The following is a 16,758-nucleotide window of genomic DNA, read 5'->3' on the forward strand; positions in this document are numbered from 1 at the left end:
TTGAAGTGGTAACAAGTTAAATCTCAACTGAAAACTATACCTCTCTTTCGAAAGCTATTCCAATAATCAGGCAGTTAATCCTAACCGTATGCAATGGGAAGTGGCCTACCATGATAGCGCAAGAGCTACAGCAACATCTGCACAACTCACTAATAGCCCGGCTAGGATTAATAGAAACAAAGTACATACCGTTGCCACAGTTCTCGATCCAAGATTCAAAACATTACTATTTACGAATCCCATTCATTCAAAACATGCCGTTGCAAGCCTAATTGCAGAGTGCACGAACGTGGTAGAGACCGTACAATCTACTCATTCGGCTGCTAACGACACTAGCCACGAGTACCATTTCGTACAAAACGCCAGTAGTTCCTTATGGGCTTCTTTCGATGAAGAGGTTTCCAATAAAAATATAATGAAAAGCGGTTGTGATAGAATAGACCTGGAGGTACAACAATATTTGGAAGAACCGTGCCTACAACGCACGGATAATCCTTTTCACTACTGGGAGAGAAAATGAAAACAGTTACCCAGGTCTACCTGTCGTGGCCAAAAAAAATATCTTGCAATACCTGCAACTACTGTTCCCAGTGAAAGAATATTTTCAAAAACAGGACTACTTATAAACAAACAAAGAACCAGACTAAAAGGCCAATTGGTTAATAAAATCATATTTCTAAACAAAAACCGACGGCAGTGTAGCAATGGGATGTAATAATGCCTTCTGCTGAACAACTTTTGTTTCCTTTCTTTCTTCAGTAAGTAAACGTATGCACGCAGTTTCTGTATATAATACGCTATAGCACTTCTCTTTTACGTTTAAGCATGCATGCATACATGCAGAATGTACAAGGTAATTTATTTTGTAAGAATAAAGCTTCTGTTTTATGCGAATTCTGTGATTTGTTTTAAACAACAATTCTATGATTTTTGTCTTATGAGACATATACTAATACTTCAGTACACATTAATAACGGTAGTACAATTGATATCAATGATAGAATTTCAAAGTTTTCCGAGCATGTACGTACGACGAGTACGACTGCTGCAGCTCAGTGCTTCATGTACTGAAGATTTGCGCAATTTCTCAGAGAGCACAGCACTGTCAACTTCTCGAGCGTACCCGAGAAATTCTCGAGAAATTGCCTTCGCGTCGCACGTTTCTTGAGCGCAATCATAGCCCATCCCTAGTGAGGAGGACCAGGTGGAGTGAATGTGGGAGTACGTATTGAGGTTCTGGAGGAATGTGGATAAGGTGTCCTCTCCCTCAATCCAAATTATGAAGATGACATCAAAGAATAAGAACCAGATGAGGGGTTTGCGTGTCTGGGAGGTTAGAAAGGATTCCTCTAGATGGTCCATGAATAAGTTGGTATAGGATGGTGCTATGCAGGTGCCCATTGCCGTATCCCAGATTTGTTTGTAGGTGATGCCTTCAGAGGAAAAGTAATTATGGGTGAGGATATCGTTGGTCGTGGCAACTAGGAAGGACATTGTAGGTTTGGATTTCGTCGGACATTGGGAAAGTTAGTGTTCAATAGCAGCAAGGCCATGGGCATTAGGGATGTTAGTGTAAAGAGAAGTGATGTCAGTAGTGAAGAGCAGAGCACCACATGGTAAAGGAACAGGAACTGTGGAGAACCGTTGGAGGTAATGGTTGGTATCTTTTATATACGAGTTTAGGTTGCAGGTATTAGGCCAAATGCATTGGTCTACAAGAGCAAAGATTCTCTCTGTGGACGCACAGTAACCAGCCAAAGTGGGGCATCCTGGGTGATTAGGTTTATGGACTTAAGAGGCATGTAGAAGGTAAGAGTGCAGGGAGTGATAGGGGTGAGGAGAGAAACGGATTCTTGAGAGAGGCTCTGGGATGGGCCTAAGGATTGGAGGAGAGACTGGAGACCTGCTGGATTTCTGGAAAGAGGTGGATGAAACTGACAGTTGGTGGAATTCTTCTTCCAGGTAATCCTTGCAGTTCAAATCAACAGTGGTGGTGCCTTTGTCAGCAGGTAGGATTATAAGTCAGGATCAGTTTTGATGGTGGAATGCAGTTCTTCCTGCAGACATAACATTAGCTTGCATGTTGAGGGATTTGGGGAATGATGGTGAGGCAAGGTTTGAGTTTAAGATATTCTTGGAAGTTAATGGTAGGCAATGTGGAGACAGTGGGGATGGACCATGGTTGGATGCAGGAGTGAACTGTGTCAAGCAGGGTTCAATATTTATCTTTGAGTCTGATTAGTAGGGTAGTTAGCGAAAAGGTTTTCCACTGTAGGGGCTGGAGAAGAAGAGAAGGTCTTTAACAAGTCCTGCATGATTGAATTTGGGAGTTGGGCAAAAGGTGAGGCCTTTGAAAAGGACTAATACTTCTGTGGTGCTAAGGCTTGTGGAGGAAAGCTTCATGACTGTGTTAACCCAGATACAAGACCGGTCCCATACACCCTCCCACAACCACCACCACCTCTTCTGCCTGGTCACAAGCATCACCTGTGCTATCAAAGGCAGGGCTACTTGTGAAATGAGTCACGTGATCTATAAACTAACTTGCAACCACTGTGCTGTGTTCTACATGGGTATGACAACCAATAAGCACTCTGTCCGCATGAATGGCTACTGACAAACTGTGGCCAAGAAAGAGCTGATCCACCCAATTGCTGAGCATACTGCCCAACATGACGTTCTTCATTTCAGTGACTGCTTTACAGCCTGTGCCATCTGGATCCTTCCTACCATCAGCAGCTTTTCTGAATTATGCAGGTGGGAACTCCCCCTGCTATGTATCCTACACTCCTGTAACCTTCCTGGCCTCAACCTTCATTACTCATTGTCCTTTACCCACCTATCCTCTTCCTTGTTGCTATTCCAGCATTACACAGACCTCTATTCCACCAACACACCCACTTTTCCCACTACCCCCCTTCCCTCCGTCTAACATCCTGACTGCACTACCCTCTCTCCACCTCATCGCTGTAAACGCCACATGCAGCACTTCACACCATACCCAACCCCTAACTTGTTATTGCACCCCTCCTCTCCCTGCCCCAGTCTCCTGCTTACCCTCGCCACCCAGATTGCTTCCCCATCATGCGCTACTGCTCGCAGTGTGGCCTCAGCACCCAGAGACTGTGGTTTTTTGTGTGTGTGTGTGTGTGTGTGTGTGTGTGTGTGTGTGTATTGATTCTGATGAATGCATTTTTGGCCGAAAGGTTACTTGTTTGACAGTCTTTTTATTGTGGCTATCTGCAACTCAGCATCCGTGCTATATGGTGAGTAGTTATCTATCCTTTTCATAATATTGTCATTATTCCAGCCTGGATATTCCGTTGTTTAGCAATCAGTTTCAGATGAACAAGGAAACTGAAGTGCTTATCTTATTAGTGATTCCCAAAGATTATATGCTCACCTAGAATCAGGCAATCCTCTTGGCTGCATGAAAATAACAGTGCTATAGAGAGACCTACATTCTCTCAGTAGATAGACAGAGATCACTCCTTTAACAATTATCACTGCATTCGTGTAAATATTAAGTAACGACAGTATTACAGAAAGGATAGATACCTGGAACGTCCCCTTCTGGTTCAGCACACAATTTTAATCACCCAAGAGGTTTCAAAAGAGAACATACGCTGATCCAGAGTGAAAGGTTCATTCTAGAAGTTTAATGTTCATAGATCTTGACTCATTCAACATCTTTGAAACTTCTCGATTGTGTTTAGTGTCCATTAAATACCATGAATAAATGTTTTTCTTTACTTGAGTTTTGATCTTTATAGTATAGTAATTATATTGTCTTTATTGTTTTTAGGTCAGTGGAGGCTAAACCTAGCACTAGTGTTCCTGCTACCAGTTCAGGAAATGGCAGCTCTTGGTGTCCAAAAATATACTTCAATCACAAGTGTTTTTCTGGTCCGTACCTCAGCAAAGGCAAACTGTCAGGCTTGCCAAAATCGGTGGGTCCAGGTCCAGTGACCCTAGTACTAAAAGAAGTTCTTTCCATGGTGATATCGGTAGCCTACAAATCTAGTCGTGTTCTGAAAGAACTGCAATGTGATTCAAAGCAACCACCTCATGGTCATGTTCTTGAGGTACTTAAGGCTAAGTAAGTATTTGCTCAACAAGCCTCAGTTGTAATTTTTTTTACTGTGCTTTTTTTTGGGATAATCATGATACATTGTGGACTAACGTCGCCATCTTTCCTATTTGATGTGGTTGGATTAGAAATATTAATTTAGTGAACCACATTTTTCATTGCCACCAGAAAAGCTGATGTACTTTGTTGATTATTCTCCAGACCGTAGTAAAAAAATCCAAGTCTCATCACCAGTAATGATTCTGTCCAGATATCGAAGCCATTACGAACGTGCTTCAAGAATTCCTCACAAATGAGCACCCGTTTCTCCGTCTTGTCCTAGCTTAACAATTTGGGAACTGCTTGGTGCACAACCAGGACACTGTACAGTGCCGTTGGTCTGTGTAGTGCTCACAGCGCCTTGTGCCGTGCTACTGCTCTGATCTCAGACACTGTGTAACTCCAACTAGTGCCAGGCTACTGTGGTATTAGCCAAACAATGTCTAATCAAGCACATGTCATTGCTGAACATTTCCAACCAGAGGAATATGGTAGGCCGAATCTTTTCGACAAAGTCAGTATAGAAAAGGGGATTAGCGATCACAATCTCATTATAGCAGTTATGGTTACAAAAGGTAATAAATCAGTTAAGAAGGCTAGGAAAGTGTTTCTGCTAGAAGGAACAGATAAGCAGGTGTTAGCATCGCACTTAGACAGTGAACTGACATCGCTTGGTTACAATATGAAGGATGTAGAGGAATTATGGGCAAAGTTCAAGCAGATTGTAAATCAGCCTAGATAATTGTGTGCCTAGTAAGTGGGTTAAGGATGGAAAACGCCTGTCATGGTTTAATAACAAGATTCTGAAAATGCTGAGGCTGTTGAACTCGTGGTTCAAAAGAGAATGTGCAAATGATGACAAGCTAAGGTTAATAGAAATTTGTGTGTCTGTGAAAATATGTTTGTGCAAAGTATACAACTACTACCACTGTCATACTTTAGCAAAAGATGTGGCAGAGAATCTGAGAAACTTTTGATTCTGTGTAAAATTGCTAAGTGGGTCTAAGGCTTCCATCCAATCACTTGACCAGTTTGGTGTGGCAGGAGAAGATAGCAAAACAAAAGCCAAAGTTTTAAATTTCACATTCAAGAAATTATTCACAGAGAAGAACCATACAAATACATCGTCATTTTACCATCGAACAAACTCCCGTAAGGATGACATAGTAATAGGCGTCCCAGGCCTAGAGAAACAACTGAAAGTGTTGAAAACTAATATGCCACCAGATCCAGAAGGAATCCCAGTTCAGTTTTTCAGAGTATTCTATGACATTGGCCCCTTACCTAGCACGCAAGTCTGTCATCCAGTGCAAAGTCCAAAACAACTGGAAGAAAAGTTCACGTGACTCCTGTGTATAAGACAGCCAAAACAATGGACCCGCAAAATTACAGTCCAATACCCTTAACGTCGGTGTGATGCAGTTAGAATATAATAAGTTTTCTTGAGACCTTGAAGCTCATGTCCACGAATCAGCATCTTTTTTAGAAAACATCTTAGAAAACATTGCCCATGTGAAACTCAGCTTACTCTTTTCTCGCATGATACATTGCAGATTCCTTGTTTCTAGATTTCCAGAAAGCATTTGACACAGTGCCCCACTGCAGGCTGTTAAAAGAAGGTACGAGCGTATGGAATAGGTTCACAGATATGTGAGTGGCTTGAAGATTTCTTAACTTATAGAATACAGTATGCTGTCCTTGACAGTGAGCGTTCATCAGAAACATGGGTATCGTCAGGCGTGCCCAGCGAAATGTGGTAGGACTGTTGTTATTCTCTGTCTGCAGAAATGATTTGGCAGGCAGGGTAGGCAGCAATATGTGGTTGCATGCTGATGATGTTGTGTTGTACAGTAAGGTGTCGAAGTTGAGTGACTGTAGGAGGATACAAGATGACTTACACAAAATTTCTAGTTGATGTGATGTAAGGCAGCTAGGTCTAAATGTAGAAAAATGTAAGTTAATGCAGATGAATAGGAAAAACAAACACATAATGTTCAGATATGGCATTAGTTGCATTCTGCTTGACACAATCATGTTGTTTAAATATTTGGGCATAACGTTGCAAAGCGATATGAAATGGAATGAGGATGTGAGGATTGTGGTAGGAAAGGCAGATGGTCAACTTCAGTTTATTGGGAGAATTCTAGGAAAGTGTGATTCATCTGGAAAGGAGATCGCATAAAGGACACTAAGCAACCTTTTCTTGACTACTAAAGCGTGTTTGAGATCCATACCAGGTCGGAGCGAAGGAAGACATTGAAGCAATTAAGAGGTGGCCTGCTACATTTGGTACAGGTGGGTTCAAGCAATATGCAAGTGTTATGCAGATGCTTTGGGAACTCAAATGGGAATCCCTGGAAGGGAGGCAGCATCCTTTTCAAGGAACACTATTGAGGAAATTTAGAGAACTGTCATTTCAATCTGATTCTGTTGCCTCCAAAATACATTATGTTTAAGGACCATGAAGATAAAATACAAGAAATCAGGGCTTGTATGGAAGCATGCAGACAGTCGTATTTCCCTCGTTCTATTTGCAAGTGGAACAAGAAAGAAAATGACTAGTAGTGGTATGGGAGTACCCTCCGCCATGCGCCGTACTGTGGATTGCGGAGTATTGATGTAGATTTAGATGTAGATATGTGCATAATCAATCCTTTGGTAGATGAACACCCATAAAATACAAGTGCCAAAGAGACTGGTACAGGCATTTGTTTTCAAATACAGAGATATGTAAACAGGCAGAATACGGTGCTGTGGTCAGAAACACCTGTATAAGACAACAAGTGTCAGATGCAGTTGTTAGATCAATTTCTGCTGCTACAATGGCAGATTATCAAGATTTAAGTGAGTTTGAAGTGGTTATAGTTGGCTCACGAGCGATAGGACACAGCAACTCCGATGTAGTGATGAAGTGGGGATTTTCCCATACAATCATTTTACGAGTGTACAGTGAACACCAGGAATCTGGTAAGACATTAAATCTCCGACATCGTTGTGGACAGAAAAAGATCCTGCAAGAACGGGACGAATGACAACTGAAGAGAATTGTTCAATGTGACTGAAGTGCAATCCTTCCACAAATTGCTACAGATTTCAATGCTGGGCCATGAACAAGTGTCAGTGTGTGAACCATTTGACGAATCATCATTGATATGGGCTTTTGGAGTTAAAAGCCGACTCGTGTACCCATGAGGACTACACAACACGAAGCCTTATGCCTTGCCTGGGCCCATCAACACTGACATTGGACTGTTGATGACTGGAAACATGTTGCCTGGTCGGACGAATCTCATTTCGAATCTTATTGAGTGAATGGACATGTACGGATATGGAGACAACCCCATGAATCCATGGACGTTACATGTCAGCAAGGGGTTGTTCAAGCTGGTGTAGGCTCTAGAATGGTGTGGGACATGTGCAGTTGGAGTGATATGAGACCCCTGATATATCTAGATATGACTCTGACAGGTGACATGTACGTAAGCATCCTATCTGACCACCTGCATCCATTCATGTCCATTGAGCATTCTGATAGATTTGGGCAATTCCAGCGGGACAATCCAACACCCCACACGTCCAAAACTGCTACAGAATGGCTCCAGGAACACTGTTCTGAGTTTAAACTTCCACTGGCCACCAAACTCATCAGACATCAACATTATTGAGCATATCTGGGATGCCTTGTAACATGCTGTTCAGATGAGCTCCACCCCCTCATTATCTTACAGATTTATGGACAGCCCTGCAGGATTTGTGATGTCACTTCCCTACAGCACTACCTCAGACATTAGTCAAGTCCATGCCATGTCGTGTTGCGGCATTTCTGCGAGCTCGCGGGAGTCCTACACGATACTAGGCAGATGTACCGGTTTCTTTTGCTCTTCAGTGTATTTATTAAAGCAGTTGCAGTGTGAAGGAAATCTGTTGACAAGCATATGGGGCACATTGATGATAAACTCCAAAAATATTTTGCTTGCCACAAAGTAATCTCTTCAAACTGGACAGATAGTGGTTAATTATAGAAAATTTGACTGAAGAATTAAATTTAGAATTTGGATTTTCATTATGCAGCTTGTTTGAATTAATCACCAATTAAAGTATTAAAAAGTAATTATATTAGTGAATCTTAAAGAAAACATTACTCCTCCTCATCTGTTCCAAGGTAGAGATTTAAGAGGTGTTGGATTCTTTTCTTTGATATTCTGTTACAGTATCATAAAACATCATAAATGAAGTCAGTAGATTTCCCTATATCTTATTTCACTCACCTAATTGTAGTTTTCCTCAACTTATATGCATCAATTTATAACTTTTCTATGATGTAATTCCTACAATCTTTGACTGTTATCATATCAGATGCATTCCCAGAATTTCTAACAACTATCACTGACAAATATGAAAAGAGACTCAAGTAGTAAACACTAAAATCCGTAGCTGTTGGTTGGGTTATGCACAGAATTTAATCGAGCATTGGCATTCAGAACGGGCGCTGATGACTACGACGTTGAGCGCCATACAAAGCAACATCATCATTGTCATTCAGAAATTCATCCATGTGATGCACTTTGTCCTCGATTTTGCTTTTTGAGAGGTCTCCAGACTGTAGATTATTTTCTGCCCCCTCCTGGGTGTCTGTGAATGTCTTTTAGCAATTGTCCACAAAGCTTGCTGCAACATTGAGAATATCCCAGTTGCATATTTGCTCAACCTCACACAAAATTTGATAGTATCTTGTTGCTCTTTCAAATGCTGCATTGTCAACACAAAAGGGATCCAGTTTTTTGCTTATCTTGGCTGAAGGTGGGTTTAAAAAAAAAACTAGCGGGAGAAGATAGTGATTTGGGTCTGTTGCGTTATGTTAGGACCGATCTGCAAGTACTTACGAGTAGGTATGTAATGGTTGATCAACAGATCTCTAATTGTGTTGTGCTTTACTGCATTGTTTTCATTACTTATGGGTGTGATTTTTGAAACTGTATATTTTATTTGGGAAAGTTTCATTTGTGGGTTTAACCAAAAGAGTGAACTAATTCCTCTTTATTTAATATGCACACATTGGAGCATATTCAAGAATTGAGAGCATAAATGGCAATGATTTAAGTAATCAAATTAGCAAAATGGTTTGTGACTTAAATAATCGAATTAGTGAGTTGTGTAATGAGCTGAACATTAAAATAGAAACACAAATAATACTAGGGGTCGGACAACTGTGCAGAAACCTGTATAGAGGGGGGTTTCAAACAATTGAAAGTACAAATGGACACAGGAAAAGTGTGTGTGTGTGTGTGTGTGTGTGTGTGTGTGTGTGTGTGTGTTGATTGAGGTATTGGTTAACAAGAACCAAGATTCTTTCGGTGGGAACACAGAACCAGCCACAGGGGGATGTCCTAGATTCTTAGGTATATGAATGTTGGAAAATATGTTGAAAGTGATTGTGCAGGAAGTAGTTGGGATGAGTAGGGAGATGGATTCGGAGGTGAGATCCTGGAATTGGCCTAAGGATTTAAGTAGGGATTGGAGGGTACGCTAAACTTCTGGAATGGAATTGAGGAGGAAACTCAGTGCTTATGTGGACATTGAGAAGGACCAGCATAATCATGTAATGGATGTACTGGTTTCATGATTGAAAGAATACACTCTACCAACCAATCAGAAATTAAATATGATGATGTGAGTGAATAATTTTAAACGGGTTAACTTCGTTCAAACTGGATGACCTTGTATATCTGACAAGAAAGTCTATTCTGTTCGAGCACCCATTTGAACCCTATGGAATCAGTATCTGTGCATTATAGGAGCCATAAATTTTAAAGTTAAATGATTTGAAGAGGAAAGGTAACAATTCACCAATAATTGTTACAGTCGATAAATTTTTTTGTCTGGGTTTGTGACTGAATTGTCAGTATGTAAATCTACCAACATTTCGGTCACTGTTGCAAGGACCTTCTTCAGAGTGTTTTTGTTTACTCATCCCAGAAAAAATTTGTTGACAATTCAGTAATAAGTTGTGCTGAGTGTCAACATGCAAATAAAGAACACTGAGAATGTTTGGCTTTAGGACGAATCCTACTTCAAACAAACAAGTAAACACACACACACACACACACACACACACACACACACACACATATGCATGTACATTTATGTTGTCCCAGCTGTCACTGCAGCGTGATTGAGGTGAGGTGTTGTGATGGATGGAGTGGACGAGGGGAGAAAGGGATCGGTGAGCAGGGTCTACATCAGTTCAGAAATGTGTCCTTACCTTGAGCTAAAATCCAATCCGACAACCGGTTCTGTAAGTGCTCCATAGACCATGACATAACCCACCCCCCTCCTCCCCCAAACACACACACACACACACACACACACACACACACACACAACAGTGGTCTAAGTATAAAAATACTTTCTGTGTGGATGCTACCCTTCCTTTCACAATGATCTTTAAATTCACTGATTCTACCAATCTCTTTCCCTCACCAACTTCATACTTGAGAAACAAATCCCCGCTGCACAGGCATTCCTGAACCATCTCTGTTCTCTTCATAAGATACTGTTATTGCGGAACCCCACCTACCTACTCCCTGTCTCACAAATTGCCTTCCAACATTTGGAAGAGCACACCGGACACCATCTCCAAAAGTTTTCCATTTAGTGACATCCTACCCTTGCCTCAAAACACCACTGCCCATCTATACATATCGTCTTAAGTCCCCTTGCCAAAAACTCGTAGCACCCTGACCCTGCCTTACTGAGCTTGCATGTGTAATGCGTGACACACACACACACACACATACACACACGGCCACAGTCACCATTGTCACCAGACACGAAGATCTTATGCCCGGAGAAGACAGCAGCCATATGTGTGTATTGGGAGGGGGGGGGGGGGGGGGCATGCCTGCATTTGTTTCATGCATATGAGAATGTGTGTGCTTTTTATTGCGTCTACATCTGATAAAGGACTTAGTCTGATACTTAATACTATGTAGCAGTCTTTTTCAATGTGCCTACCTGCTACTTAATGCATCCTCTGCTTGATGAGTAACAATATATCTTTTACATATTTACGTTGTTCCAACCTATTTTTTCATTGTTTGTTTATGGTATAATAAATAAAGCTCTGCAATACTATAGTACTTTGACAATGATCATATCGATGTACATTCTGCTACAGAGTGAAAATTTCATTGTGGATAAATCCCGCAGGCTGTGGCTAAGCCATGTCACCACACTATCCTTTCTTCCAGGAGTGCTAGTTCTGGGAGTTTTGCAGGAGAGCTTCTATTAAGTTTGAAAGGTAGGAGACGAGGTACTGGCAGAAGTAAAGCTGTGAGGACGGATCACGAGTCATGCTTGAGTAGCTCAGTTGTTAAAGCACTTGCCTGCGAAAGACAAAGGTCCCGAGTTCGAATCTTGGTCCGGCATACAGTTTTAATCTACCAGGAAGTTTCATACCAGGACACATTCAGCTGCAGAGTGAAATTTTCATTTTGAATATGATTGCTGCTGATCACATAGAGGAGGCATTGAGTTGCAGACAGGCACAGTGAAAAAGACTGCTAAAATAGTTAACCTTTTGAACAAATTCCTTCTTACAAAGTAGAAAACACTCACATTCACACAAGCACAATGATCATATCGATGTACATTCTGCTACAGAGTGAAAATTTCATTGTGGATAAATCCCGCAGGCTGTGGCTAAGCCATGTCACCACACTATCCTTTCTTCCAGGAGTGCTAGTTCTGGGAGTTTTGCAGGAGAGCTTCTATTAAGTTTGAAAGGTAGGAGACGAGGTACTGGCAGAAATAAAGCTGTGAGGACGGATCACGAGTCATGCTTGGGTAGCTCAGTTGGTAGAGCACTTGCCTGCGAAAGACAAAGGTCATTGTCTTTGGGTGCTGGCACCCAACTGTGATAATATTAGATGTAAGCAGAAGTCTGTTGCAGTGTCTGATGGAGGTAAGGAGGTGGCATGGGGTGGGGTGGGGGATTAATAGCATGATAGAGGTGGCAGCATGTTGGGGCAGGATAGTGCTATATTGCTTCTTGGTGCTGTATCAGAAGGCTTTGCTGGGGGCAGAGGGGGAGAGTCTTAGAGAAGGGTACAAGGCTAGTACACGCATGGTTAGGTAGTAGGCATGTGTAATGCTGGAGTGGGAGCAGGGAAAGGGATAGGTGGATGGAGGACAGGGTCTAGTGAAGGTTGAGGCTAGGAGTGTTATACGCACGAAGGATATGTTCTAGGGATAGTTCTCACAAGTGCAGTTCAAAAAAGCTGGTATTGATAGGAAGAATCCAAATGGCACACACTGTGAAGCAGTCATTGAAGTGAAGTACTTCATATTGGGTGACATTTCTGCAATTGGGTGGTCCAGTTGTCTCATGACCACAGTTTGGCAGTGGCCATTTATGTGGACAGACTGGTTGTTAGTTGTCACGCCCATGTAGAAAGTGACAGTGGTCACAGCTTAGTTGATAGATCACATGGCTGCCTTCACATGTGGCCCTGCCTTTGATGGGTAGGAGATGCCTGTGACAGGACTGGAGAAGGTGGTAGTGGAAGGATGTATGGTGCAGGTCTTGCATTTAGGTCTATTGGAGAGATATGAACCATGAGGCAAGGGTTCTGGGAGAGGGGATGGAGTAGGAATGGACTAGGATATTGCGTAGGTTCCGGGGATGTCGGAATACTGTTGTGAGACAGATGGAGAGGGTATTACTCTTTCTCCCTTTCTGCCCCTCTTCCATCCCCCTTCCAGAATAGCCTCTTGACACTGCCTCTAGCAGCCCTATCCTGTCTCCGAACATTTTCGCAGGCAGCAGCTGCACTTTCCCCTCCCCCCCCCCCCCCTCCCCTCCCTACTCTCCCTTGCTATTATTCCCCATCTCTTGCTATTCCTGCCCCTCCCCACCCCATGCCACCTCGTTGTCCCCACCATCTACTCCATCAGATTGCTGCCCATGTCAGATGCAGTCGTAGTCGGGTCCCAATACCTAGATACGGTGACTTTGTTTGCTTGTGTGATTATTCAGTATATGTAAATATTTTTCCACTGCTTGTAAATATTTTTCCACTACATTTCACAATGGTAAACTTAATTTCTCTGGAGTTAGTGCCAAGTCTAGCATGAAAACAAGTTCCATCAGGCATGTAGTTTTGTATGTAGTAACAACTTATATTTTCAGAATCTGAAAATCTGGAAGTACCTGCATCTACTATTATTACAGACGTGCCAACTCTCCTGATTTAAGCAGGAGACTCCCGATTTAAGCGGGAGACTCCCGATTTTTCCTTCTTCCTCCCGATCTCCCGACAGTGAAGACCGATCTCCCGATTTTCAGGGCAGTTTCAATATTTTCCTTACTATTTGAAAATCCTGCGCCTTCGATATATTGGTGGATGACAAGGTATGGCTGCTACTTGTCTATGTTAACGTGGTAGATTGGTGCAGTGGCTGTTGGGAGCGGCAGTAGGCGTAGCTTGCGCTTTGTATCTACAAGGAAGTAAGGAACTTATCATTGGCAGCGTTCAGAGACAAATGAATATCTTTCAACTAGTGCCAATTTCCTCTGCTTCTGGTAGCACCAGTGCAATCGTAAAGTTATTGTGGACAAGGAGTAGTTGATAGTTGTTCCAAGCGAAGTGATTAGCATTGTTGTGTATAAAAGGCAGTGTTGCCAAGTTAGGGGATTTCCCCCTAAATTTAGGGGGAATTAAGCTGCCTAGGGGGAAGTTAGAGAGATAAATGTTTCAGGGGGGGGAATATTTAGGGTTACTACCCTCCCCTCCCCACCCCTCCGCTCCACAATTTCATTCTTGGCACCCTTTTACCACCCCACTAGCCCGTTTGCTTACCCGATGGTGTGATAAATTATTTAGGGGAATTTGAAGTGCAATATAGGGGGAAACGGTGTGCGAGGGTTGCCATCACTGCTACATGACCATTGCCTAGAACGTAGGATCATTTTGTTCTCAGTTCTGTTGCACAATTTGTGTATTCAGTAGTAGTTGTTGGTTGCGTATCTTGGAGGTGTTGAATATTTTTCATGCAGAATGGCGAAGAACTATGATGCAGTATTCTGCTTTGAGCAGAAATTTAGTTCAGAGTTTTTGAAGAAGGCTAAGTCAGCTACGGGTGTGCTGAATAAGTAACTACCGTAATCAGACAAATTCAAACTGATAAATTATTCAGATTATTTGCTAAGCCTAACATGTACATCCTGTATAAAATTGATTTAAATTTGGGAAAGATGTCTTACAGATAAAAGATACCATGCAAATATGGGTTGCATTATGAAATGAAAACGTGTGATCATTTAACAGTGATTTATTCATGCAAAAACTGTGCTAATGTCAAAACAGAAATCTAAATATACATTAATTTGTTTCCTCGGATCGTAATTTTGAACTGTAGTTCTCTCGAGAGTGCTTCATTTGAATGTGTGTGAATCCAAAGAAACCTGCAGAGCTCATCATTCATATTGTTCAGCATGTTGAATGATAAATTATACAGTCTGAAGGCTCAGGTATGTCCGTTATTTAGTATTTACATGTAAATAATAAAGCAAATGTAATTGAATTGTTAGTTATTGAATTATTGCAACTTTAATCGTCAGGGATGTGTTGTAATTCACAATAGTACGCCGTTAAAATTCTCCTGATTTTTCACTTTTGAAAGTTGGCATGTCTGTTATTATTATTAGTAGTAGTAGTATTGCTACTACTACAACCACCACCACCACCACCACCGCCACTACCACTACTGTTTTATTTATGTTGTGATCTTGTTCATTTTCACTCAGTTATACATCTATACTCAGCAAACCACCGTGAGGTGAATGGCAGAGGGTACATCCCACGGTACCAATTATTAGTGTTTCTTCCTGTTCTATTCATGTATGGAGTGCAGGAAGAATGATGGTTTGAATGCCTCTCTGCGTGCAATAATTATTCTAATCTCATCGTCACGATGCCTATGTGAGTGATATGTAGGGGGTTGTAGTGTGGCCCTAAAGTAATCATTTACAGTGGTTTTTTGAAACTTCGTTAATGGACTTTATGTTTATCTTCAAGAGTCTTCCAGTTCAGTTCTTTCAGTATCTCTGTGACACTCTCCCACAGATTAAACCAGGGCTTAACAACTGGCCGGTTTTGAGCATGAGTACTCGCGTCTGCTCAGGCACGTGCTCGCGAGCAGGTGCAAGGTTGTGGAGTAGGGAGGGAGGGGAAATGCGCGCGCACGTATGAATAGGACCGCAGCGTGCGTATTGAATTCGCGCCGACTGTGTAACGTTAAAAGTACTACGATCAGCTCTAACAGTCACTTCGCTGAATAAGAATCATGTCAAGTCGCCGTTGTGTAACCCCAACCATGCTTTCGCAGTTCAACCCCCATTGGGAGGAATTGTATCTGTTTACAGAAAAAGATGGTGTTGCAAAATGTTTAGTATGTCACAAAACGCTGAATTCTTTTAGGAAATTTAATTTGCAGTGACATTATATGTCGTACCACGCGAAAGACCATGGAAGTGGAAAATGTGATGGACCAGATCGTGCACAGGAAGTTACTAAACTTAAAAGGAAGCTATCCGAAGAAGATCTGGATGACGAAGAAAAATCAACTGAGGCAGCTCTCAGAGTGAGCTACAAAATTGCTTTGTTTTTAGCAAAATCCCTGCGCCCCTTCACTGATGGCGATTTAATGAAAGATGTTTGGTAGTTGCAGCGGAACATTTGTGTCCATCTCAAGTTGAACAGTTTCGGATTGTGCCATTATCTGACATGACCATTATGCGTCGCATACAGGACTTGGCAGACGACGTCCAGAGCCAGCTTGCAAATATCTATAAAGATTTTATGGCGTATTCTGTAGCTCTGGACGAAAGTGTTGATTTCACTGGAACAGCGCAGCTTTCCATATTTATTAGAGGTGTTAATAGAGATCTTCAGGTGAGGAAGGAGCTCCTCGATGTAGTAGCCATGAAGAACACTACAACCGGAGGTGATATTTTAAGTAGTGTTGAAGAAAGTGTTGAAAATATAGGATTTTCATGAAATTCTTTAGTTTCAGTGTCTACAGACGGTGCACCAGCGATGACAGGGAAAAAATTAGATTTCGTTGCGCTGTTGAAGGAGAAAATGCAAAAACTGACCGTGCCGAATGAAATAAGGGGCGTTTGCTGTGTGATCCACCAGGAAAACCTATGTGCAAAGAGTATCACTCTAAAAAATGTGATGAGTGTTGTTGTTCGTACAAACAATTATATAAGGAAGCATGGGCTACAACACAGACAATTTAAAAGCTTTCTTGAGGATCTAGAAAGCCAGTATGGTAGCCTGCCTTATTACAGCGAGGTCCGCTGGCTTAGTCGTGGCGAATTATTAAATCGAATTTTTGCCTATTAGATGAGATAAATATGTTCATGGAAATAAATAACGTGTTCCTGAATTGATAGAGCCTTCATGGAAATGTGATCTCATGTTCTTAGCAGATTTAACTAGCCATCTGAATGCTTTGAACATTTCACTACAACGTAAAGATCTGCTAATTACTCATTTCATAGATCGAATACGAGCTTTTAAAATGAAATTGATACTTTGGGTGAGTCAGCTGGAGACAGGAAA

At 41.8% G+C, this 16,758-nt stretch overlaps 1 protein-coding gene across 2 annotated transcripts in view; it reads left to right on the forward strand.

The window, feature by feature from the left end:
* The window catches only part of LOC126484378 (scm-like with four MBT domains protein 2), a 194,327-nt gene that overhangs the window by 146,774 nt on the left and 30,795 nt on the right, over window positions 1-16,758 (forward strand). For both annotated transcript variants that reach the window (XM_050107866.1, XM_050107867.1), the window contains exon 10: window positions 3,806-4,099. In XM_050107866.1, the coding sequence (XP_049963823.1) occupies window positions 3,806-4,099 (294 nt within the window). The remainder of the gene's footprint in view (window positions 1-3,805; window positions 4,100-16,758) is intronic.

The sequence above is a fragment of the Schistocerca serialis genome, chromosome 6 (genome assembly GCF_023864345.2).
Source record: "Schistocerca serialis cubense isolate TAMUIC-IGC-003099 chromosome 6, iqSchSeri2.2, whole genome shotgun sequence".
Lineage (NCBI taxonomy): Eukaryota > Metazoa > Arthropoda > Insecta > Orthoptera > Acrididae > Schistocerca > Schistocerca serialis.